This window comes from Lathamus discolor, chromosome 3 (assembly GCF_037157495.1).
Source record: "Lathamus discolor isolate bLatDis1 chromosome 3, bLatDis1.hap1, whole genome shotgun sequence".
Lineage (NCBI taxonomy): Eukaryota > Metazoa > Chordata > Aves > Psittaciformes > Psittacidae > Lathamus > Lathamus discolor.
This window is the reverse complement of record NC_088886.1, coordinates 75,063,135-75,087,404: the sequence shown is the minus strand read 5'-3', so window position 1 is coordinate 75,087,404 and position 24,270 is coordinate 75,063,135. Positions and strand designations below refer to the sequence as shown.

Genomic DNA, 24,270 nt, shown 5'->3' with positions numbered 1-24,270 from the left:
TTATTTACTTAGCACCCCATTCTTATATATATACAGCATTTGCGTGCTCATAAAGTGCTGTTTGCTATCACGTGAGGAAGCACTGTTTGGAGTTTCTAGGGTTCTGTTTTAAACAACCCCAAGGATTTCCCGACCTACAGCATTATTGAAGCCTTGCCAAGTGCAGGCCCCTATCTATGACCTTGTGTTTCTTCACTAGATTCTTAGGAGATGATGACATTCCAGAGACCCTACATTGTTGTGGACCTACAGGTCCTTGTCCAAAGCCCCTCTCCAGGTTTTCTGTAGCCCCTTTAAGGCACTGGAGCTGCTCTAAGGTCTCCCCAGAGCAGCAGAGGGGGAGAATGCCCTCCCATGATCTGCTGCTCACACTCTGGGGTGCAGAAAGTGATAACTCAATGGATAACAGGCCATGTTCATGAAAGTCATTGCTGCTCCCCATATTTTATTGGGACATTTCCCACTATTTGTGATTCATCAGAGCTAAAAATTGCCTGTGAATATAAAAATCAAACAAAAAAAGGAAAACCAGTCCCCCATCAAGTCCCAACCCAGCAACAAAACACCCAAAGCTATCAACAGTAACAGGTACTACTCAGACTTGGATGATTCTGAGCAAAACTTGGATATCTGCAAAAGCTGAAGATATAAATTGCTCTTTTTTGAGCTGTTCTTGTTTTATTTGTTCCGTTCAGGACACGTTACTAGGACGGGAAAAGGAGGGAGAAAGTAAGAGGAACACTATTTGATGGTATAAATATGTGGGGCAGCGATGCCAACCACGAAAATGGGGCCTCTCATCATGGAAAATCGAGACTTCTTCCAGCTTGTTTAGAAGAAAGATGCCTTCAGATCCAAAGATGACAGCCTTGGGAGGGGAGCGATGGGAGGAGACCATCCCGGGGTGCTGGTGGACCCACAGTGACTCTCGGTGGATATCTGCAGCTACTACACATGAGGATAGCGAAGGAGGAGGAAGAGAGAAGGGGCAGTTCCAGGGATAGAAGCGACTGGGCTGGAAACGCCTTTGCTGCTCCTCCCCAGACCCCCCGAGCACGCAGAGCCTGGGATGCGGGAGCCTTCCTGATACCAGCAACTCGACCAAGTCTTCTTCCTGGCTTTTGGGAGGCTCTTTTGGAGGGAATTTTGATGACTTCGTTTTCCAGGTAGGCAGAGTATTCCTCTCCTTGTAACGGGTGTCATGTGGCTGTTTTCTGATGTTTCTCCAATGACGAATAGAAGAGCTACCCTCTAAAACCCTAGCTGCAGGCTGCAGAGGTAGTGCTGCTGCTTATGGGCTCGCCAGCAAGCTGCTCCATTCAGACACATCATGTTTAGGCAGTACCTACTATAGGAGAATATATGTTTTCCTATTGCTTGTGGCTAGTTTGGGTGTTTTTCCATGAGCTTTTTGTCCACTGTGGGTAGTGTGAGCCACAGACTCTCATCTACAAGGGCTAAAGGCCTAGAGAATCTATTGGACGGGGGACTATTGAACCAAATCCCTGGGACAGCTAAGCTGAGTTCAGCTATACCGATGTGCAGCAGAGCAACCGATGTGTTGCATGATTCCTCTTTGATTTCCGGCATTCCAGAAGATACAGATTAAACGAACCTGGGATTCATGCCTCTGAGTTTTGCTGGGTTTCATCAGCACAGGCTCCCTTATTAGTTTGGTAGCTGGGGTCTGTCTTCTCCATCCAGCATTCCTGGGCTTTCCCTGGCTGAATTCCCAGTGGAGCTGCAATAGGAGAGCTGGAGAAGGGCTGAGATCCCTGCTGATGTTGGGAAACCTTCCCTTTTGGGTGATGTGCCCAGGAACTAAAGTACAGGGCTCCTTGTGGTCACGTTTGCGACCAACACTGGTATTGTTCCCACATGCAAAGGAGGACAAGGAGGTGCATTTATGAAAGCTTTTGTACCAAATAGGGTGCTTTTGGGGTGTTTGTCCTCCCCTGGTTTTACTTAGCGAACATTGGAATGCCATAAAAGTGGGTGGCATCGCAAGCACTGCCCACTGAGCATGAATAAAGCTGGGTCTGGGTCCGAGTCAGAACAGCAGTGGAGTTTCTAGCTTCATTCTGTATATGCCATAGCTGGAATAGTTCTCTTTGCTTGAGGGTAGTGTAATGTTCGTGGTCTGAAATAAGCTCGTTGCAGGCAGTGTTTGCTTAGAGAGCAGAGCACCTGAATTTGTTGGAATGTGGGACCGATTTTCTCAGCTATAAGAGGTCTTGTGGGATTGAAGGAGAAGCACACAGTGCAGCGGGAAGAACTTGCGTGTGATAATCAGATGTGAGAGCACAAATAACTGTAATATACACATTGGAAAGAATCACTGCAAGTCATTTCTTTGCCCTAATATTACATTTGGTTCAGTTGCTCAGGGTGAGAAGAGATACCCACAAGCAGAGAACTCGGGTCCTCCTGAAAGCCTTCTGTGTAGATAACTCCATATGCTTTTGCGTATGTGACCATGTGTCAGAAATACCCTCTTCTGCTGGCGAAACCTGAGGTTTCACAACAGAAGATGGGGCTGGAAGGGAAATAGCAGATGATGTGAGATTTACAACAGCATCTCAACAGCTGCTAGCACTCTGAGGATGACAGAATAGGTCCCTTCCAACACAAACCAGTCTATGGTATGGGATTCTATGTTTCATTGACCCATTTCAAAGTCCCCAGGACTGCAGGTAGAGGCAGTCCTATGTCATAGCTGTCCCTGGTTACCTATGCAGTTTAACTGCTTGGTGCCCCTTTGCCTGGAGAGCAGTTCTTGTGCACACATGGCCGGAGGTAGAGATATGGTTAAACTTGGGAAGTGCTGATCTGTGAGTGAGTCAGACACTTGGCCAAAGACTCCGGTGCTCCCAGCCTCTCCAAAAGCTAATGCCTCCAGCTTCCTCAGTAAAAACTGGCTCTAAAATGGTGCTGTCTCAATGCACAAAGCTGTTGTGTCCTACCAAGGATCAGGATCTCCTGCAGCTCTGTACTGTGGTCAAACAAGATGAGGGAAGCCTGTAGTAAGGGCAGAAGGAGGAAGTCTTGATCTTAACTAAAACACCCCTTCAGCATTAAAGTATTTCATCCTTACGATAGCCATTCTGATCTCTGCAGTGCAATGAAAACTGAGCCCCACTGACCTATGCAGGGACATCACCAGGACATAGCTCAGCTGCATAACTTGCTCTCCCCCTGCACTACCAATGCTACCGAATACACTCTTGGTGTCTGCTCAAGACTTGGACTCTTCCAAGAGATACCCAAAAAAGCCTTTCAAGGAAGAAGCTCTCTTTCTGAACTGGGCTCAGGCCTTCTTTTCATAATAGAGATCACACATGTCCATCTACGGTCTGTGTGCCCTCAAGGGGCCATGCTGGTTGGGGCTATCACCCTCCAGACATAAAGCCCAGCATCACCTCTTCCTCTATGTAACAGCCTCAAGCTGCACCAGGGCAGGTTTAGATGGAGCTGAGGAACAATTCCTTCCCCAGAGGGTGCTCAGGCATTGAACAGGCTGCCCAGGGCAGGGCTGCAGTCACCGTCCCTGCAACTGCTCTCACACCGTGGAGAAGAGGCCTCAGTGCCATGAGTTAGTGGTGGCCTTGGCAGTGCTGGGGAGCGATTGGACTGGGTGAACTTAAAGGTCTTGGTTGATTCTATAATTATATGATGTTGCTGTTGAAAAGCATTGCCTGGATTTTGACTGCAAATATCCTTATACATTCCCAAGAGCTTGTCAGACAAGCTCTCCAACTCTGCTGCTGCTTAAGTCATCATAACCCTACACAAAATATGCTCCTGCGTGCAACTGGACCTTGTAGGCCCAGTGTGATGGGTTCATTGCTAAAGATGCGCACTTCTTCAAGTGCTTGTTTATTCATCCGTTCACTCCATGGGTTGTGAGGGCTGAAAAACAGTGCTATTGAGCAAGGGATGTTGTGCCCTTTTTGGTACTCACACGGTGAGATGGAAAGGACCCACTGCACACCTTCACTGGTGGTGTGGCCAAGCAGGCAAAGAGGAGCATGGATGCTTATGTCCATGTGGATTGCAAGTGATGGAGTCAATGTGGGCAAGGGATGGCCATAAAGAGAAACTATGAAACCAGACAATCAAGATGCACTGTCTATAGCTTCATCACCTGATCCCTCCCTTGGTTGGCTTTGTATTTCCCCAGCAGCATTGAGAGGCTGTGTATGGTGCTTAACATCTAACTTGTGTTTTCCCACAGGCATCTCAATGTCCAGAGGAACTGCTGAGATGTTCCAACGAGCCTTTTTTACCACACTCCTTTGTGTGGCTCTGGTTTCTCTCCATGCTCAGCTTGATGGGGATCCTGGAGATGTCAGCCCTACCTCCTGTGCAGGTATTAACGCAACAAATGGGTGCCTCTTTCCTTTGTATACAGTAGTTTCACCAAAAGCAATAGTCATGCTTAGCTGGAGAGCCTGCTCACCAGGAATAGTGGCACATTAAACCTCTCCTGCCCCTTTGCACTCCCAGGCCCTGTGGTAGTAATTCATCTCGAGGGAACACTGTCCACCAAAACTCCCATTTCTGGTCTTGCATTGAAGTGCAGAGAGGTAGGGATTGAAGAATTGGGGTCTGCCAGTGGTGCCTTCTCCCAGCTGATGCAATAATAAGCTCTGTATCCATAAGTAAAGGAGTTATAAGCTCTGGATTTGGTAGGACAAGGGCTGATGAGTTTAAGCTAAACAGGGGAAGTTCAGGTTCGATATAAGGGAGAAGCTCTTCCCTCTGAGGATGGTGAGGTGCTCAAGCTAGGTGGGACTTCTTCCAGTGTCATGCTTGGGTATGGTCTTCTTGACAGTGATTATAAACCAGAGAGCAACCAGCAGCCTGGCAGGCAGAGCATCCATTTAGTGGAGAAGAGCAGAAGTCACATGTTTACCCTTCTTCATTCAACCCTGGGCCTAAATCCTCAGCTCCCTCATTTCCTCCAACCCAGGTGGAATTAACTCCTAATTATCAAGAGTTTCAACACCCTCATGGGAAGCTGGACCTTAAGCTTTGCGTTGTTTGCTCTCTTCACAACTCTACCTGCTGTCCTCTATGTGCTGAATAGATAAGCTTCTCAGTCCAGATTTCTGGGGGGCTATAAAGGGGGTTCATGGAGTGTTCTGACATGTCTGCCTCATCATCTCCATGCAGAAAAGAGGAACTGCCCCATCAATGTGTACTTCATCATTGACACCTCGGAGAGTGTAGCTCTGCAGACTGTGCCTATCCAGAGCCTCGTGGACCAAATCAAGCGGTTCATCCCTGTGTTCATTGACAAACTGGAGAACGAGCTCTACCAGAACCAAGTCTACATCACCTGGCAGTTTGGTGGGCTCCATTACTCGGATGTGGTGGAGATATACAGCCCTTTAACGAGCAGCAAAGACATTTACCTCCCCAGGCTGAATGCCATTAACTACCTTGGCCGGGGCACCTTCACAGACTGCGCCATCTCCAACATGACGGAGCAAATCCAGACCCAGATGGCCTCAGGCGTGAACTTCGCAGTAGTCATCACTGATGGCCATGTCACCGGCAGCCCCTGCGGGGGGATGAAGATGCAGGCAGAGAGGGCACGAGACATGGGCATCAAGCTCTTTGCAGTGGCCCCCAGTGAGAACGTCTATGAGCATGGGCTACGGGAGATCGCCAACCTGCCCCACGAGTTGTACCGCAACAACTACGCCATCACACAAAAGGACACTTTGGAGATTGATGTGAACACCATTGACAGGATAATCCAAGCTATGGTATGATATGGGAGGAGAACAGGGGGAGAGAAGCAGCATATGGGTGGTGGGGATGCTTTCTGAGCAGCCCTGCTATGGGATTTGGCAGGGCTCTGCTGAGCCAGGGAAAAGCCTTCACATTGTTGTTCTACCTTTCTCATGGCCTTCCAGCACTTAGGGGGCAAATGGAGTCTCGAGCATCTTGGATTTGTCTGCTTAAGTGCTAAACCAGGACTCCCTGGTTTGTGCCTATGATTTATGGGCAGGCTGCCACCCTAGCCCTGGCTTTTGCTGAAGGCCAGACCCGTACCCAGCCTGTTCCCCATCCAGGGGTGCACGGAACAGCACTGAGACATGTACTCACCTTCAGCATGGCCTTTGAGGTCCCACCTGTGAGGCACTGTTTGCTCTGAGAACTTCTTTAAAGCCATTGGACCTTTATCAGCTCCTCTCCCTTACTACCACATGGACCTCTAGGATTGTGGTGCTGGTTCTCTTTCAGGGTTGACCTTCACTGATTCTGTCCTTCCTGTTTTCTCCTTTGCAGAAACACGAAGCCTATGGAGAGGTGAGTGAGCAGCATCTCTATGCCATTGCCAGGTAACATAGGTTTAAGTTGTCTCACTTAGAGAAGACCAGCTCCTACCTCAAAAGTAGCAGGACAGTTTGCGCAAGATGGGTCTCTGCCTACACATAGATCAGTAAAACAGCCTGAGGACCTGTTCCTTTATCCTATGTCTGAAATGCATAATGGACTCTTCACTCTCTGCCTTCTGAGAATAGACTCATTTCATCACTTTGGGTAGTTCTGTAGGTGCTGCACAAGCTGAAGCCCTGCTGGTACCATGTGGACATGGTTTGGCATACCCAGTGCGCAGAGTGATGCTCCAAAGGGCATATCCCCTGATAGCCCCAGAAGAGCAAGCTCACCCCACGTCATCTGACATTGGAGAGTCTTGTTCTTGCAGTTTGGCCTCAGGCTCAAGCCATAATGAATGTGCTTGTGGCAACTTTCTGCCCATGGCTGGAGTTGGGGTAGTTTTTAGCACCACATCCACAGGGAGAGGTGCATGGAGAGCCACGGTGCTTACACTTCCTGTTCCATCCCTTGTATTTCAGTGCTACAAGATGAGCTGCCTGGAGATTGCAGGTCCGCCTGGTCCCAAGGGATACCGAGGGCAGAAGGTAAGTCACCCTAAGCCTGTGGGAAGAGAATAACACAGACAGTGCAGGATGCTCTAAACCCCGCCTCAGCTGCAGGCAGCCTTCACCAAGGTGGAAAACAGCTCCCCAACGTCTGCCTTGGCCTTGGGAGACTGCTGAGATAGAGTGAATGGAGCACACATCCAGCACCAGTGTCTCCCCGTGTGTGTGCTGAAGATGATGCATTGACACCAGTGTCCCACTCTCCTGCCCCTAGCCCGGTGTGCTCCTCTCCCCATAGAGCCTTTCCCTGGAATAAAGTAGGTCTTCCTGCCCCAAGCTCTGTAGGAGCACCTGGTGATGCAGAAATGCACCAGCATAGAATCATAGCATCAACATGGTTGGAAAAGACCTTTAAGATCATCAAGTCCAGCCTTTACCCCAGGACTTGCAAGACCACTTCTGATGCTCCCAGAAACTGCTATTTTCTCACAGTCAGCACCAAGCTTAGACTCAATATTGGGGTTTTTTCTTTCCTTAGGGTGCAAAGGGGAACATGGGTGAACCAGGCTCCCCTGGGCTGAAAGGAAGACAGGTAAGTGGTGGTAAGCCCCCCACTGTCAGAGCCAGCAGTGCTGCCCCTGTGTTAGCTGGGGCTGCATCTCTGCCACACTGGAGCTAACACTTTGTGTCTTCTTCCCACAAGGGTGACCCAGGTATTGAAGGTCCCATCGGATACCCTGGTCCCAAGGTAAGAATCCCATAGCCAGTGACTGAGCTCTTTGCAGTCACTGGGTTATGGGAAAGCAGTGGAGAGCTCTGCTTCTCCCTCTCACCTCTGTTTCCCAGCTGAGACCCCAGCTCCTGCTCATCCCCAGGCACTAACACAAGGTTGTCCTTTCTTTCTAGGGTGTCCCAGGGCTGAAAGGAGAGAAGGTGAGAAAGAAGAGACCAAATGGCACCTCTGGGCACTTGTGGGGTGGGGTGGGCACCTTTCTGTTGCAAAGAAGAGTTTAGCTGTAATGAGGAGAATAACTACCCTATTCATATGTAAATGCAGACATAGGCAGGGATTTCCAGGGGCATCTCCTCCTTCAGGCATTGTATCCTGAAGTGGAGATGTCTGTATGAGGTAAATGGGTGGTGGATGTAGTCAGTGTCTGACTCTTGTCCTCTTCTTCCTGCAGGGAGAGATTGGATCCGATGGACGGCGGGTAAGAAAGCACATTTACACCTTGCCCCAGCTTCCAACCTTTGCGTGTGTGTTAACACATCACTGATCCTTCTATTTTCCCCTTTGATCCCAGGGTGCTGCTGGTTTGGCTGGCAGGAATGGCACCGATGGACAGAAGGTAACACGACTTAGTACTGTAGCTGCTGCTATTCCATTTCTTTACCCACCCTTATCTCCACTGGTTGCATTTCTCCTCTCCCATTATCACACATGCTTTTTGCTCTGACTGAGGTTTCTATGAACTTATTTACACGTTGTTCTGCATGGATTGTAGGAATACCCCAGAAGGTTGGAGATGAAGTTATTCAGATGACATAGGAAGCTTTATCCCTTCATCAGCAAGCAAGGAAATGGATGTGCAACCCCAGGCTGTGCTTCTGATACAGGAGGCGATGCGGGGCTGGAGATAGCTCATCTTGAGTGTTAGTGACCCCTAAAGGAAACAGAAAGTTCTGCAGAAATTCGGTTTTCGAGGCAGTTGGTCAAAAATCTGACATCGCAGCTTTCAGCTGCTGCAAGTTCTTGATATCAAAGCCCTAAAGCCTGGGTCAAAGAGTTGAGCTTAGAGCTGGGCTGGTTCAGCTTGGAGAAGAGAAGGCTCCTTAAGAGGAGACCTTAGAGCAGCTCCAGTGCCTAAAGGGGCTACAGAAAACGTGGACAGGGGCTTTGGACAAGGGCCTGTAGGGACAGGACAAGGGGAATGGCTTTAACCTGCCACAACAGGGGAGACTGAGATGAGCTCTTAGGCAGAAGCTCTTCCCTGTGAGGGTGCTGAGGCGCTGGCACAGGGTGCCCAGAGAAGCTGTGGCTGCCCCATCCCTGGCAGTGTTCAAGGCCAGGTTGGACACAGGGGCTTGGAGCAACTTGCTCTAATGGAAGGTGTCCCTACCCATGGCAGGGGGCTGGAGCTGGATGAGTTTTAAGGTCCCTTCCAACCCAAACCTCTAGAGTGAGCATAGAGGGCCATGACCTCCCTTAGGTCTGCATGCCATGCAGATGTCCCACAGCAGAATAGCCTAATTTGAGCTGATTTCAGATGGCTTTGTCCACTGCCCAGCACATATTGGGTTTGCTCTGCACTGTCTCATAGACCCAGCTGCAAGGTAATGCCAGTTCTTTCCATTCCTCAAATGCCTGCTGAAGCTCTAAAACACTCCTTCAGTCCCCACCACTCTCTACCCAGGACAACCTGTCTAAGCATTGTCCAGCAAAGCCATTTTGGGATGCAGAACAACGCATCACTGCTCTCATGGGCTGCAGACCTGTTCCAACCCAAGATGCAGGAGAGAGGACCAATACAACATGAGTGACCTCTAAATCCAGCCTCAAGGGATGTGTCCATCACCCAGGTCATGTGTGCAGGATGAGCATGCCTGAATTTCCATCAAGTTGGGACTCTTAGACTATTTTCTCCTCTTCCATTTGTCTCTGCACACCACATTCCTGTTTAAGGAATACACTTGCTATTCGTTCTTTAGCTGATGACAGGCATGCTCAGCAGATAATGCTAAAGATTAGTGAAAGAAAGCTATATTTTCCTTTGGGAAACCTACAAGTTCTCTGTCTTTCTCTTTGGAATTCTATCTCTACAGGGAAAGCTGGGCAGAATCGGACCACCAGGCTGCAAGGGAGACCCTGGTGACAAGGTAGGAATGCTTTACTCTGTCGTTCAGCACATCAGTTGCACATAGTACAAAAGTGGCCAACGAGGTCCAACTGGCACATTTTCCTATAGATTGCATGACGCAGGGGGGGTGGAACTAAATGATCTCGAGGTCCTTTCCAACCAACAAGCAAGAACTATTGTAGTTTCTAGAGCAACTTTCTAAGCCAGTTGATTAATTCTGCAGGGAAAGTGCATGTGGTCGCCACTGCAAAACGTGGTTCTTCGTGCTTTCTCTCCCTAGGGCCCCGATGGCTACCCAGGAGATGCAGGAGACCAAGGAGAAAGAGGAGATGAAGGCATAAAGGTATAAGTGAAGGCTCAGACATTATAACAGTGTCCTTGTGCTCCTCATGACGTACATCGCTGGAGCACAGCAACGTGCTGATGATGCTGGTAGTGACCATTGCTCTATGGCTCTTTCAGGGAGATCCTGGCCGGCCTGGTCGCAGCGGACCACCGGGATCTCCAGGAGAAAAAGGAAGCCCGGTAGGTCCATGCAGCATTCCAGTGTATCCAGTGTCTTAGTAGGGTCTGCTCCTCGTGGCATGGAGCGGTACCAAGTGCTGGTCATGCAGCAGCTCCAGCACAAAGGGGATTGCTTGCACTGTATCCTTCCTTCTCTTCCCATCTTCTCCTGGCCAGTTACTTCAGACATAGGGGAGGATGCTGAAATAACCCTGCAGCTTTAAGCAGGGCTGGATAGATGCTATAAGAAACGTAAGTTGACCATATAAGTTGACCAGCCTTTGCACTGGTTGATAGAAGGGTGACACAGCATCACGCTGCTCTGAGGCTGGAGTCTGTGCACATAGCATTGATGTGTGGGCACAGTGGCTGTGTGGAAGCATGAGTTGTGTGCTCATACGCGCCTCTGCTCAAGGGTGTATGTGCTTGGTACAGGACAAGAGAGGGATGTATGCACCCTGACCTCTCTTCCAACAAACTGTTGCTTTTTCTTCTCCAAGGGACTTCCAGGCAACCCTGGAGCTCAAGGGCCTGCTGGCAGAAAGGGAGGAAGGGGTGAACCAGGACCTCCCGGACCCAAAGGAGAGCCTGTAAGTGTCTGAATAGGTGTGTGCATGGCAGGAACACCACATCATCCTGATGCAGTTTCATGGATGAGTGCTGAGAGACTCCCCTTCTTTAGCCCGCCTGCTTCAAAAACTGGGCAGATGCTGATCTTCTGATGGAGGATGTCTCCTCCATCTTCCCAGAGCAGTACTTCCATAATCCATAGCGTGATGTTAACCTTTCCACCCCAGAAAAGCTTCCTGTATTCCCTGGGATGCCTCTGTGGATGCCCAGGGACTCTTGGGCTGTACTCCAGCAAGTTCCCCACACTGCTGGCTTCCTGCAGTGGAGATCTGGTGGCCACTATGGGGAACCCTTAGGGAATGAACCATGAGTGTTTATGGCTACTGCTGTGACCACCTCCTGACAGAATAGTCTGGCTGTGGCTTCCCAAAAGCCAAAGGCAAGATCCCCCAGGCAGAGCCAGCACAGGCATCCCTGCTCCCTCCTGACAGGCACTAAAGGGGCAGGGAGACCACTCTTGGGCCAGGAAGCAGAAGGCAGGTTAGCCACCTATCATTGCTTGGGTAGCATCCATCTTCACATCCCATTTATGTGGCTCTCTTGTGTCTGCCAAGGGTCGACGTGGAGATCCAGGGACAAAAGGCAGCAAAGGCACTCCTGGGGCCAAAGGAGAAAGGGTGAGTAAAGCAACTGCCCCAAGACCATTGCAAGTGAGCCCAAGAGGCACAGGAGTGGTGTGAGTGATGTGCTACTGTGCATATGTCCTGGTGGCATCACATATAGCCTCCTTTTCCATGCATTGGAGACATCCCTGACTGGGAATACCTTTACCCTCCTCACAGGGAGATCCTGGTCCAGAGGGTTCTCGTGGCCTGCCCGGTGAGGTTGGAAGCAAAGGAGCAAGGGTAAGCACAAAGAGAAGGAGAGTGCTGTTGTCATGCAGAGCAGTTCACCCTTTCCTCCTCATGCACAGCTTCCTGGGCCTTCTTCTCCATGTTCTTGTGTCTTGCTTTGCAGGGAGACCAAGGAATGCCAGGACCCAGAGGCCCTTCAGGTCCTGTGGGAGAGCCAGGCAGGATAGTAAGTCATCTGTATGACTGTGTTCTCCCTTTCAAGTAAGAGCTTGTCCCATTGACACAAATTGGCTGCAGTGTCCCTCCCAAGGAGTATAAAATCTATTCCAAAGGCCCCACCTAGCCCATGGGGAAAGGAGAAATGGCAAGACTTAGGAATCCCTGTTCTTCCATTGCTCCTGGTCCCACATGTTCTCATGACAATAGGGAAGGAAGGGAAGGGAAAGGTCTCCCCAGGCCTGGTCTTCATCCTGGGTGTGTGGTTAATCCAGTAGTGTCATGACATCAATGTGTCTCCATGAGACACAGGGACCCAAGTGCTGAATCAGACCCTATCACAGTGACCCCACTGGGAGGGAAGATGGTCTTGCAGCATCCTCTCAAGAGCTGATTTCTCCAGCATGGTCCGATGTGCAGGCAGGGAACTGCAGGGAACATCCTCACCCACTCCCTCCACTGTCCTGCAGGGATCAAGAGGGGACCCTGGTGACTTGGGCCCAAGAGGTGAGGCTGGACCACCAGGACCGAAGGTAAGGTCTTTGAATGCATCTCTGTGTTTGAAAGGGTATTCCTGTGTGCCTTTGTGGAATAGATAGATAGGGATGGATGGATGGATGGATGGATGGATGGATAGATAGATAGATAGATAGATAGATAGATAGATAGATAGATAGATAGATAGATAGATAGATAGATAGATAGATAGATAATGATTCTATGACTGTCACTGTCATGGCCAGGTGTAGCTCCTGACAGGTCTTATGTTTTTCTCCCAAAGGGTGACAGAGGCAGACCTGGCTTTAGCTACCCTGGACCCAGAGGACCACAGGTGTGTATCCCTCATTCATCGGATGCAGGTGCCACAAAGAAGCCTGTGTCAGTGGTGGCTGCTGTTGGAGGCTGGGAGAAGAGGGAAGGAGGAATAAAAGTGACTAGGGCCCCCAAAACAAGGAGCCTGCAAAGTGGGTTAACATCAGGGCTGAACCTGGCCACAGTCCTTTCAGTTTCATAGCAGAGGTGCTGTGGACCCCAGCCTCAACAGTGGTGATGGGGAGGTGGCTGTGCCAACCACTCCAACCATCACACTGCAGATGTACACTGCAGGACCAGTGCTGCTTGGGTGCTGACAATCACCTCTCTCCCTTCACAGGGTGACAAGGGTGAGAAGGGGCAGCCAGGACCCAAGGTGAGTGTGTTTGTCTCCATCACCTACATTCAGTAGTGACTGTAATGCACAGCAGTCATTGCCCAGCTCTCCAGATGTGTGGCCAAGGAGCTTGTCCTTCCAAGAGCCGTTTGTTGCAACTGCAGAGCTGGGGTGAATCTCCCAAGCCCATATCTCCTTTTAACACTATCTGAAACATGCTGTGCGAAACCTCCTTGCTCTTAGTTAACGCTTAAGTAAACACTGTTTGCTCTGTGCTGGTTTAGAGGGTGCTCTCCTGGGCCAGGCAAGCGTGTATTCTTAGTAAGCTCATAGCAGTAACACCACTGCCTGAGCACATCCAGATGTGCTCTCTGCTGGATCTGGTTCTCTTTCCTTCGAGCAGGGAGCAAGAGGAGAGCTTGGACCAAAAGGAGTGCAAGGGACCAAAGGAGAGAAGGGGGAACCGGTAAGCAGACCTCCTGTGGGTCAGTGTCCCCCTTCCACACCTCTGACAGATGTGCTGGAGACAGTGCTGCCTGCTCTCCTGCTGGCCCCTTCCCCAAGCTCTGCTGTGGGACCATGCTTAGCAGGACTGTCCCTACATCACCAGCCTTGCTGGGGTGATATCTGACCCTTCTTTGCTTCTTGCCCAGGGTGATCCTGGTCCAGGAGGTGAGCCCGGACCCCGTGGTCCCACTGGTGAAGCAGGCCCTGAGGTACAGTACCATGACACTGTGTGAGCAGATGCTGCAGCTCCCTTCTCTTCCTCCCCATTTCTCCTTGAAGCTCTAAAGCCCAGAGGACCCCAGTGGGTCTCCCTGCAGTAGGGCTTTCCTACCTTTCCCTCTGCAAAAAGCCATGGTTTTGATGGTTCTGATGTGTAGTTCCTGAAAAGGGAGCTCATAGGAAAACTGTGCCTGAAATCCCTGTGCTCTTCTTACAGGGGACCCCAGGCCCACCAGGAGATCCTGGCCTGACTGTAAGTAGCACTTCTCTGCATCCCCAATTCCTCTTCCTCCTGGGCTTTGCCAGGCACAGTCTGAGAATGAAAGAGCACCCCATCCTGATGCTGCCTGGTAAAGGTGGCCTGTGGTTTCCCATGGGAGCCAAGGAAAGAGGGGTGGGAAGAGAATGGGGAGCCTTTCCCTTAGAGGGGATGGATGCTCTGTAAAGGGAGGGAGGTATTCACCCTGCACCCCTTTGCTGGCAGGACTGTGACGTGATGACCTACGTGCGGGAGACATGCGGATGCTGTGGTGAGCAGACCATCGCCTCTCCCCAGGGAAGGGGAATGAGCAATAGAGGGATGGGGAAAGGGGGTCATCAGGGGCTGCCTCCTTCATGGAAAGTCATTCCCTGCTCACCTCCTGATTACTTTAGAAGCAATGAGCTGCAATACAGAGTTGCATGGTCCAGATGCTAGGGTAGAGTGTATTGCACAGATTTAACGTATTGGGGGTATCAAATACATTGACAGAAAGATGCATGCAAAGCCCTCCCTATCCAATCCACAAGCCCTGTGGATGCTTGATGTGATGCTGTCTCATCTTCCCATAGATGGTCTCTTGTTCCCACCATCACTGACCTTTGTGTCTTCCTCCTTCTGTCCCTCTCCCCAGACTGTGAGAAGCGCTGCGGTGCCCTGGACATCATGTTCGTCATAGACAGCTCAGAGAGTATTGGCTACACCAACTTCACCCTGGAGAAGAACTTTGTGGTCAATGTGGTCAGCCGCCTGGGCTCTATTGCCAAAGACCCCAAGTCACAGACAGGTCTGGACTGTGTGGGGCAGAGGGAACAGAAAAGGGGCTTGGATTCCTCCAGCTTCCATGTTTGTAGATGCCCTGGGCTGCGATCCATCAATCCAGCACTTCCGCAGCTCTTCCCTATTCCCTTCCCACCTCTTTAGGCCAATTGGGAGGCTCTTTCCTGGTGTGAAAGTTTGCTGACCCCCTCTTTTCACTGAGGATGCAAAGCCAAATGACCTGGTGCTTCATTGGCAGGTGCCCGTGTTGGGGTGGTGCAGTACAGTCACGAGGGGACCTTTGAAGCCATCAAGCTTGATGACGAGCGCATTGATTCACTGTCGAGCTTCAAGGAAGCCGTGAAGCGCCTGGAATGGATTGCTGGAGGCACCTGGACACCTTCTGCCCTTCAGTTTGCCTATAACAAGCTCATCAAGGAAAGCAGGCGAGAGAAAGCCCAAGTGTTTGCTGTGGTGATCACGGATGGGCGCTACGACCCCCGGGACGATGACAAGAACCTTGGGGCTCTTTGCGGTAGAGATGTGGTTGTCAACACCATCGGCATTGGAGACATGTTTGACCAGCCAGAACAGAGTGAGACTCTGGTCTCCATCGCCTGCAATGAACCCCAGCGCGTCCAGAAGATGAGGCTCTTCTCAGACCTGGTGGCAGAGGAATTCATTGACAAGATGGAAGATGTCCTCTGCCCAGGTCTGTACCTCTCCTTGCACAGTTCTGACTGGAACTGGGGTTTTCAGCCCCAGAGCTTGGGGTTGGGGGTATATATGGTGTATATATGGTATATATGGGTATGCAGCAGTTGCAGGGACACCGTGTCCCAGCAGGTTGGCCAGTAGCTCATAAACTGGGTTATACCTTTATGTAGCCCTGGATGAGCAGTCCTTCCTCAGAGAGCAGGGCTAGTCCATTGGAGTCCTTTCCCCAGTAAGAGACCTTGCCCTGCTACCCTCGCTGGGCGAAGGGGGGATGGCAGCACATCACTCAGTTTTCCTTGTTTCTTTCCCTTCCAGATCCACAGGTCGTCTGCCCTGAGCTGCCCTGTCAGACAGGTAAACAGAACGAATACATTCATGCTATCTGCACACAGTAGTAGGGCCAGGAGCAGGAATGGGATTCGCAACCCCATTCATTTGCTTCGGATGGCAGGAGTTAAGGGAACTATTGTAAAGTTAAATGAGAAGAGGCTCCAGGGTTTCATCTCCTGCTCTTTTCCTGCCTCTCCGAGTTCTCTGCACAGGTAGGTACGAGTGCACTGTGTTAGTGCACCAGCATGGCTTAGCCCTAACCCAGTTCCTTGGAGGTTTTGACCAGGTTTTGGTCTCCAAACTCAGCAATCCATTGCTCATTTGTTCCATGCCTCTATCATGCATCAAGTCAAAACCCCCTTGTTAAACTCTCCCACCCATTCTGACCTTTGGGATGCAGAGCCCAACCAGCAGCACCGGGCAGGATGCTCCTCAGGAATGACAAGAGCAGAGCAGGGGGTAGGGACCATATGGAAAATGACACCATAGTGGACCCAAGGCTTTGGCTTCTCTAATGCTGGCTGTGTTTAATTAACAATTAACTGGGGGTGTTGGATTAAAGGGAAAAGGCTGTGAGGATCCTATGGTACAAAGGAGACGGCTGCTGCTCACTCTAAGTAGCTTCACTTGATCATGTTTTTCATGTTAAGGGGCACATCTGCAACTTGAATTGCTGTAGATCCTGTCTGAGTCTCTGTGCCCGTTTAAAGGCAATAGATGCACTATTTGCTGGTATGCACAAAGCTTACAGGGGACAAAGTTTTGCCACTTCTTGCAGTTTTTATCTCTCCTCTTGCCGTGAATGTTCCTGCGCAAGTCTCCAGCTTTGACTCGGTATTATCTGGAACCTCAAATGGCAAAGAAGTCCCTTCATTTCCATGCAAAGCAAAGGAAAGCTGGTCCCAGGATGCTCAGAAATCTGAAGACAGAAAAGCCACAATTACTCCTGTCTAAAATCTCTGTGTATTGGCCATGCAGAGAACACAGCGTCCAACCGTGATGCTAAGCTACCCACACAGGCTCCTCTGCCATATCCTCTGAGGAGGTGTGTTCTGCAGATCCATGCCACACCGGTGTCTTCAAAGGTTTTGGTCCCTGCAGCCTCCCTGTTTCAGAAGAACATTGCAGGAAAGAGGCTGACCGAAGCACTGGTGCTTGGGCTATCGAAGCCCTCCAAAGCAAGGCGAAGTTGGTGGTTCTTTCCCTGTAGTGCACTTGGGTGTCTCTGTTCCTGATGCAAGGTGAGAACAGTTCACTGGTACCTGTCCTGGGGACCAGAACAGAAATGGCTTGAGGAGGCATCTGAGGGTGTTCCCTCTTCAGAATCCCTCTAGCCATGCTGTAGGCAGGCCATATACCTGTGCCCCAGAGGACATAGGTATAGGTGATGTGGCTGGATAGGTGTGGGCCTCCTGTCAAAGTGCCATTACACCTATCAGCATGGGCAAAAGTTGTCTTGGTGTGCAAGGATCTGTGCTAGGCCTGGTAGAAGAAGTGTTCAGTGATGCCCAAGGATTCAGGGGCCTCTAGGCAAACCGCCTTCCATTCACCACACTGAGTGGTCTGTGATGCGTTGCAGAAGGATCTGCAATGACCACACTTGTTAATGGCAAGAGAAATGGATGGGATGTGACCTAAGGCATGTGACGGAGCCTGGGGCTTCTCTTCTCAGTGCTCAGCTTCCTCTGGTTCTCCAAAAGAATCTCAAGAGCTGGTGCCAATTCATGTGTAAACCTTTTGGATGGAGATGGTGCATTCACATGGGGTGTGAGTGAGCTTCATGCATATCCAATGAGTGCGTCCAGTGGCAGACAGGCCAGACAGGTTCAGGTCAGGAAGGCAGCTACATCCAGCTCTGTTCTTACCCCCAGAGCTGCAGTCCTGGCACTTCAGGAAGCAAATCTATTGCTCATGCCACATACCCTAGCTTGGGTATTGCCAGAAGAGCACAGAGAGGGGCAGGTATTACATCCACCTTGGCTTCCTACTTGCAGAGACAGGCACGTTGCCACTTTGGGTTCACATCTGCCTTAGTGTTTTGCCTAAGGAAATCCTGTTTTCAGGGTAGACCCTTGTCCCCGTGTCACTGCCCATCAGTTGCTGTGGTGCTAACGGGCGTGTAAAATGGGTTGAATGCTCAGCAAATCTGAACTGACTACCTGCTTTGATAGAAACCGCATGATGCTCTGTGAGGCTCTTTCTAACCCACGCAAAAGGCTTTGCTTTGAGCTTTGGGGGGGTTTTATTCACATTGAAGTTCAGCACAGCCAGGTGGAGATGGAAGCTTTGGGGTCCTGATTAGCCCAGACACCATATGTGTGCATTGCACACAGCACCAAGCTGAGATTTCACTGAGGAGTTCACGTTGTGCTGTCCCTTATATGTATTTCTGGCTGTACAGCATCATGTATAGTTTACTCAGAGGAGAATTCAAAGCTACATGATGGCTGAATCCCATATGCAGAAAGAAGCTGGACCCCATGGCCCTGCTCTTCCTCCATCGTGCCTATGCCAGATAAATAGGAAGGAGCTGGGCAGTTCAGTTTCCATGTAATTTTCTGAGTTTCTCAGTTGACATGTCAGTGATTTCAGTCCAAATCCCACGGTTCCTTAGACATAAAGTGTGGCAGAAAGATGTAAAACATGGCTTTGGTTTTTACTTCTCTGTCCTCATTAGCTCTTTTGTCCTGGTGCAGTTCGCCTAGGAAAGCCAAGCAGCTTTCAGAGCCATTGCTAGCAAGCCCTGAAAATATTCTTTTGACGCTCACTTGCAGATGACAGGAACCCTGGGAACGTAAATCCACTTATTTTCCGCCCCATGGAAGAGGGAGTCAACATAGATTTCCCCAGCACCATACATTCCATCGCCCAGTTCCTAAACTCCACGCGGGAAACCCAGGACCCCAGCATGTACACCCAGCTGGTGGCCACTTTGGCCTTTACCGCCGAAAAAGCCAAGTTTGCCACTGGAAATGAGCGGCAAGAGTGGATGGACTTGTTCATTGACACCTTCAAAATGGTGCACAGCGAGATTGTGGGGGACCCAGAAACTGTGCTAGGGCTTTGCTGACATCTCTGTTAGGGATCAATGTGAAGAAAGCAGAGGCAAAGGTTGAGAGGAGGTGTAACGGCCTTTCCCCATGTGCCTGTTGGGCAGAGGGGGTAGATTGACTGGTAGATGCTTTCAGTTCTTGGTTGCGCTCAGTGAGGGATGGGACATGAGGGGCAGTCTTCTCTGGCTTGGCTGAATGATGAGCATGGCAGCTTTCTTCAGTGACGGCAAGAGATGCTTTTGCTTTGCCCACTGCTTTTCTGCAGAGGAGCTGCGTGTCCCAGCCCTCAGCCATAGGCCCTCCAGGGTCTACCAAGGAGGCCCCCAACACACACGTGGCTGAGGGCCCCAGCGAGCCCTTCATATGCAGAGGGACCAGCAGTGCGCTTTCTCCATGCCTTCCTACATATGTATTTGCTAACTGCTTCTGAAGCATCTTCTGCATCCTCTCACTGGGTTACCATGAAGGCATTCTTCAGGTCTTGTGTGACAAGACTGACAAAGCAAGGTGCATCTCCTCTTGCCGCAGAGAATGTCTCTGTAAAACCATCCAAGGGGCAGTGGGGGATGTTGAAGAGAAGCAGCAAGAGGTATGGGAGAGGGGGCAAGCCTGGCTTTCCACTGAGAGCACCAAAACCTGGGGAGTGCTTCTCTCAGAAGCTGTATGAGCTCCTTCTGCCTTTTTCTCTGCTTCTACATTTGTGTTTCTTCTGTCTTAGTTAGCAACATGTACCTGTTGGTAGCCAAGAGAGAGAGGTTATGCGCAGTCAAACCTCTATGATGTGTTACATGAGCTATTTAAAAGCAAGTATTTCAACTTGATTCAATCCGTACCAAGTGCTTGTTCGGTTCAGAGACACCACTTGTGCTATGGGTATGTGCGTTTATTTCCATAAGCTCAGATGCTCCTAGTACTCACAGGAAGTCAGGCAGGTATCATCCATTCCTGCCTCCAGCATAACCAGTGCCCTCTTCATCCATGAGAGAACAGCATCTTGTGTGCAGGCACAAAAGTAGAAGTGTTTACTGCCAGCAAGTGGATTTTGCAGCCTCTCTAAGTGGCATGGTATTATTGCAATAAAGTATACTGAGCAAATGTCATATTTAATGGGCAGAAGGGAGAAGTATGGTCTTCAGAAATGTGCTTGGGCTGTGATGCTTCCTTGGAGCCCATGGAAGGAGGAGCTTGCCCACTTCAAACTTACTGCAGTTTTCTTCCACCTCTGCTTCGACATCTGGGGCTTGCAGTCAAGGCTTGAAGCTGTGTGGGATGCAGCGGAAGTGTTTGTGTCGCCCAGCACATGTGCACATCAAACATGCTGCACAATATAGTCCTTCTCCCAAGGTTTCAATGCTTTTTGCTCCTAGTCTATAGGGACAGGGAGTCCAGAGAACTCTGCTGTTGGCATGTAACAGAGGTAAGAGTTTGGAGAGTTTTACATGGAGTGCTTTTCGGTTTAGGTGAAGGCAAAGGGATCAGCCCATGTCTGAGTCTGATTTTAAGCCATGTATTCCAGATAGTCTGTGTAAAGCCAAGCTCCCTACTGTGTTTTGACAGATTTAATGAAACAGGGGAGATTGAGATGTGCTCTTAGGCAGAAGCTCTTCCCTGTGAGGGTGCTGAGGCACAGGGTGCACAGAGAAGCTGTGGCAGCCCCATCCCTGGCAGTGTTCAAGGCCAGGTTGGACACAGGGGCTTGGAGCACCCTGCTCTAGTGGAAGGTGTCCCATCACTCCATGGAGTGATGCTGCTCTCAGCTGCAGTCTGCTTAACTAGGAGCTCCTAAGGCCTGCTTCAGGTCATGTAGGAGGTTTGTCTTCTCCAGAAACATAACTACATGTAGACAAGTACTGGGGGATACAGACTGGTGTAACACTTCAACATTATATGCAGCCCTCACTCCCACCCTCTCGCTTCCACTGGCTTTTGCAGACCCCTGTGCAGGTATCAGACTGTGTAGTCAGAAGGGCCATTCCTTCTTGTCTGCCTTTGCCCTTCCACGGCTGCACAGATCAGGTGAGGACCAGGAAGTCAGGCACTTCCAAGGCCAAGTATCTTTCTGGCAGCAGCACCTGCATACTGGGAACTGCAGCACCAATGTACCTTTAGACCCCATTTCTTAAGGAAGGTTGGGCAGAGGTGAGTATGCACTTTTATTGCTTTGAAGGAGTGGAGTGTTGCAGACGAATTTGGATATTCAAAAAGGGCTGGGAGGAAAAGCATTGCTTGGAGATTGGTTTCTACAGTAGTCAGAGCTGGCATGGCACAAGTAAGACAATGTACAGTAAGCACCATTCAAGACATGTCATTGTAGATATGTAATACAGTGTGGGCTATGGAGAAACGCAAGTCTTCAGGGTCAGGGAACACGATACAGAAACAACCATGGACTTTTGCTGTATCCAGCCAGGTAGGTTAAACTACACATACCAGCAAGTTCCTGCATCAGGTTTGACTTTTATCATGGATGGAAGTGGTGCAAAATAATCTATGAGCTCAATGATGTGCACTATCAGAGCTTCTGCTACACTGGCTTTCGCTGTTGGATTCATGTTGGATGCTGTCTCTGTAGTTTCAAGAGCACATGTATCTATTTTGCTTAAAATGTGCCTTTGATAACGTTGACTGCACACACAGTACTCATGTACTAAACCATTTGTTGCTCAGCTCATAGAAGGAATGACACTGGTTCAGCACCCCATATGCTGAATCCAAGCATAGCAGCACTGAGCATTGAGGAAGCACTTTGTCAAGCTGGATTTGCTTCAATTAGCAGATATTCAATCCAATGTGATACTCCTATCCCAAAAGCTACTCCTTGTTGCTAGAAATGGGTGCTCAAGCTGGGGCTGTTCCAGTGTCTCCTATTCTTTGCCAGTCATGCAAAACTTGATGGCATTGACTCCAGCACTTTGAGATTCAGTCTTGGACCCGTAGAACTGCTTGGCAGTGATATGGCCATTGCCTTGCTGCCAGTACAGAGAGTGGCCAGCCACAGTAGGCGCATCACAAATCAATGCTGCGATTGCACTTGTGTTCCTAAGAGATGCTTTCAACAGAGGAGGAAACTCAAAAGAAGGAAGTAGAAGCATTTCTTGAAGAAGCAGGCATGCAGAGGAACACTAAATGCAATACACATAACTACTGCAAAGGGATGAAATAAGGGTCCCTAACAGCTGACTCAATTTTCTTCTTTTTCTGAGCTCATGCACTGTATCTATTCATGTGCCCACATGCCAGCTTTGTGGACAGGTTCTGTTCTGAGTGACAGAACAATAATGGTCCCTTGTGGTTCACTCAACTATTCATCTGTCATATATTGCAAAGGCCGCTTTGATATGAACAGGCTCACTGACAAAGATAGTCTTGTTTTCTGCCATATGACCCAACCTTTATGAGCTCTTCTGGAGCTGGTTAAACTAATCTGGGTGAAAGGTATGGAAACAGCTTTCATCCTACAAATCTGTGTGTGAAGACGAACTCTGAAGGTAAGCCACTTGAGAAGTAACCAAGAGGTTTGCAGACAGTGCCTTAATCTCTGGATGTTCCTCTCACAGATGGAAACTGCTGTATGAAGGTGGATATAATTCAGGGACTGAAATGCACAGACCTGTCTAATATCATGGAGGTCTGTCAGAGGCCCCAGAATGAACATCCATTAAGACCTAATGCCCAGAAGCTGAGGGCATCAGAAGAAAACCCACATTACCTGCTGCAAAGACAGGCTTTGGCAGCAGAGCGGGGCCAGCCAAAGATTCATGGAGGCATCTCCAAGTCCAAACTGCCCAAGGCAAGCCCCAACCTTAGCCTGTAGGCTTTATGCTCCCAACTCTTGTCTTCTTTCTCCTGCAGAGCTTGCAGTGGCCCAGTGCACGCAGCGCCCCGTTGATGTTGTCTTCTTGCTGGACGGCTCTGAAAGGATTGGGGAGCAGAATTTCCACAGGGCCCATCGCTTTGTGGAGGAGGTAGCCCGACAGCTTACCTTGGCCAATAGCAACAGCGACAACATGAATGCCCGGGTTGCACTGCTGCAGTACGGCAGTGAGAGGGACCAGAATGTGGTCTTCCCATTGACCTACAACCTGACGGAAATCTCCAACGCCCTGGCACAGATCAAGTACCTGGACTCATCCTCCAACATTGGGTCAGCCATCATACACGCCATCAACAACATCGTGCTCAGCCCAGGAGATGGGCAGCGACTCGCGCGGCGTAATGCTGAGCTCTCCTTCGTCTTCATCACGGATGGCATCACAGGAAGCAAGAACCTCGAAGAGGCCATCAACTCCATGAAGAAGCAAGATGTCATGCCCACCGTAGTGGCTCTTGGGAGTGATGTAGACATGGATGTCCTGCTGAAGCTTGGCCTTGGGGACCGGGCAGCCATCTTCCGGGAGAAGGACTATGACAGCCTCTCTCAGCCCAGCTTCTTCGACAGGTTCATTAGGTGGATATGTTGAATGAAGGGATGCACATCTTCCTCTCAGCACTATACACCCTCTGATATCCCCTGTTTTATTTTCTTCCCCCTGTATGGTTGCTAGCAACAATGAGTTGGCCCAGAACGGCTGCCTCTGGGTCCTCCTTTCTAGCCAAAATCCAGAGCTCTTTTGTGATTTTCATGATGAAAAGTTGTGTATCTTACATTTATGGTGCTAATTAAAGCCAAGATCAAAGCAGGACACAGAGCCATACAATGTACTTCTGTAAAGCTTTACACACACCAAGCCATGACTTCAGTACATATTGTCATCCTAGGAGGGCTTATCAGAGAAGCAAGAAACCCTTCCAGTGTAGCAGGACAAATGGATATCTCTAGTTCTCAAAAACCTTCAATATCCCTCAGTGTCCTATGAGGAGTTTTGTGGCTACAACATCCTCTGCTCTTTTGCAAACCTTTTTCCACATTATCCCATCTTTCTAGCTCTCTTGGTACTTCTGTCCTGAGAGGACTGAGTGAGTTTATGACACATTCAAATGCTCAGCAACTTGCTTTCCTTTTGCATGGCCCCTGATGGCATGCTCCTCTTTCCCAGGAGCAACAGGTTAGTGAGAGGTTTTGCTGTCTTCTACAGTTACCTGCAGATGCTCCTTTTGGGGTTCTGCCTATGCTAAATGTCACAGAGGGGCTGTATCCCACTTGATCCCTTCTTTCATTTCGACCTTCACCAGCACCTGCTCATATATTACTGTGCCCAAACTCCTGGCTGAGAGAGGCCCCCAGCATCTCGCCAAACATTGGGAGCTGCCTCCCTGTCATCCTAATGTGTGCAAAGTAACCAAGTGCCTCCTTCACACCAGTACCTGCTGAGCAGTGCCCAGATTTGAACTTGAATTTTGCTGTCTGCAAAAATAAACAATCTCTTTTCACCCTA

General features: G+C 49.8%; 1 protein-coding gene across 2 annotated transcripts; it reads left to right on the top strand.

Moving 5' to 3' along the window:
* Positions 1–979: 979 nt before the first annotated feature.
* Positions 980–24,270, top strand: COL6A2 (collagen type VI alpha 2 chain). 2 transcript variants are annotated; one of them, XM_065669825.1, is made up of 28 exons: positions 980–1,166; positions 4,235–4,369; positions 5,176–5,774; positions 6,301–6,321; positions 6,873–6,938; positions 7,438–7,491; positions 7,603–7,647; positions 7,806–7,832; positions 8,084–8,110; positions 8,204–8,248; positions 9,723–9,776; positions 10,038–10,100; positions 10,220–10,282; positions 10,762–10,851; positions 11,446–11,508; positions 11,674–11,736; positions 11,849–11,911; positions 12,372–12,434; positions 12,683–12,733; positions 13,055–13,090; positions 13,455–13,517; positions 13,705–13,767; positions 13,995–14,030; positions 14,262–14,307; positions 14,671–14,823; positions 15,055–15,507; positions 15,828–15,866; positions 18,617–19,995. In XM_065669825.1, exons 2-28 carry the CDS (start codon positions 4,243–4,245, stop codon positions 18,910–18,912), a joined length of 2,769 nt encoding a protein of 922 aa, XP_065525897.1. In that variant the 5' UTR covers positions 980–1,166; positions 4,235–4,242; the 3' UTR covers positions 18,913–19,995. The 2 variants fall into 2 exon arrangements, with proteins under 2 accessions (XP_065525897.1, XP_065525896.1); XM_065669824.1 differs by lacking the exon at positions 18,617–19,995 and adding an exon at positions 22,748–24,270 and having other exon boundaries at positions 982–1,166.

What these genes read in the sequence shown, in the direction of transcription:
- COL6A2 (XM_065669824.1), top strand. Translation starts at nt 4,243, where the DNA reads ATGTCCAGAGGAACTGCTGAGATGTTCCAACGAGCCTTTTTTACCACA. An exon ending in CTGGGGCCAAAGGAGAAAGG is followed by an intron (nt 11,509 to 11,673) that starts GTGAGTAAAGCA and finishes CCCTCCTCACAG; the next exon opens with GGAGATCCTGGTCCAGAGGG. An exon ending in TGGGAGAGCCAGGCAGGATA is followed by an intron (nt 11,912 to 12,371) that starts GTAAGTCATCTG and finishes ACTGTCCTGCAG; the next exon opens with GGATCAAGAGGGGACCCTGG.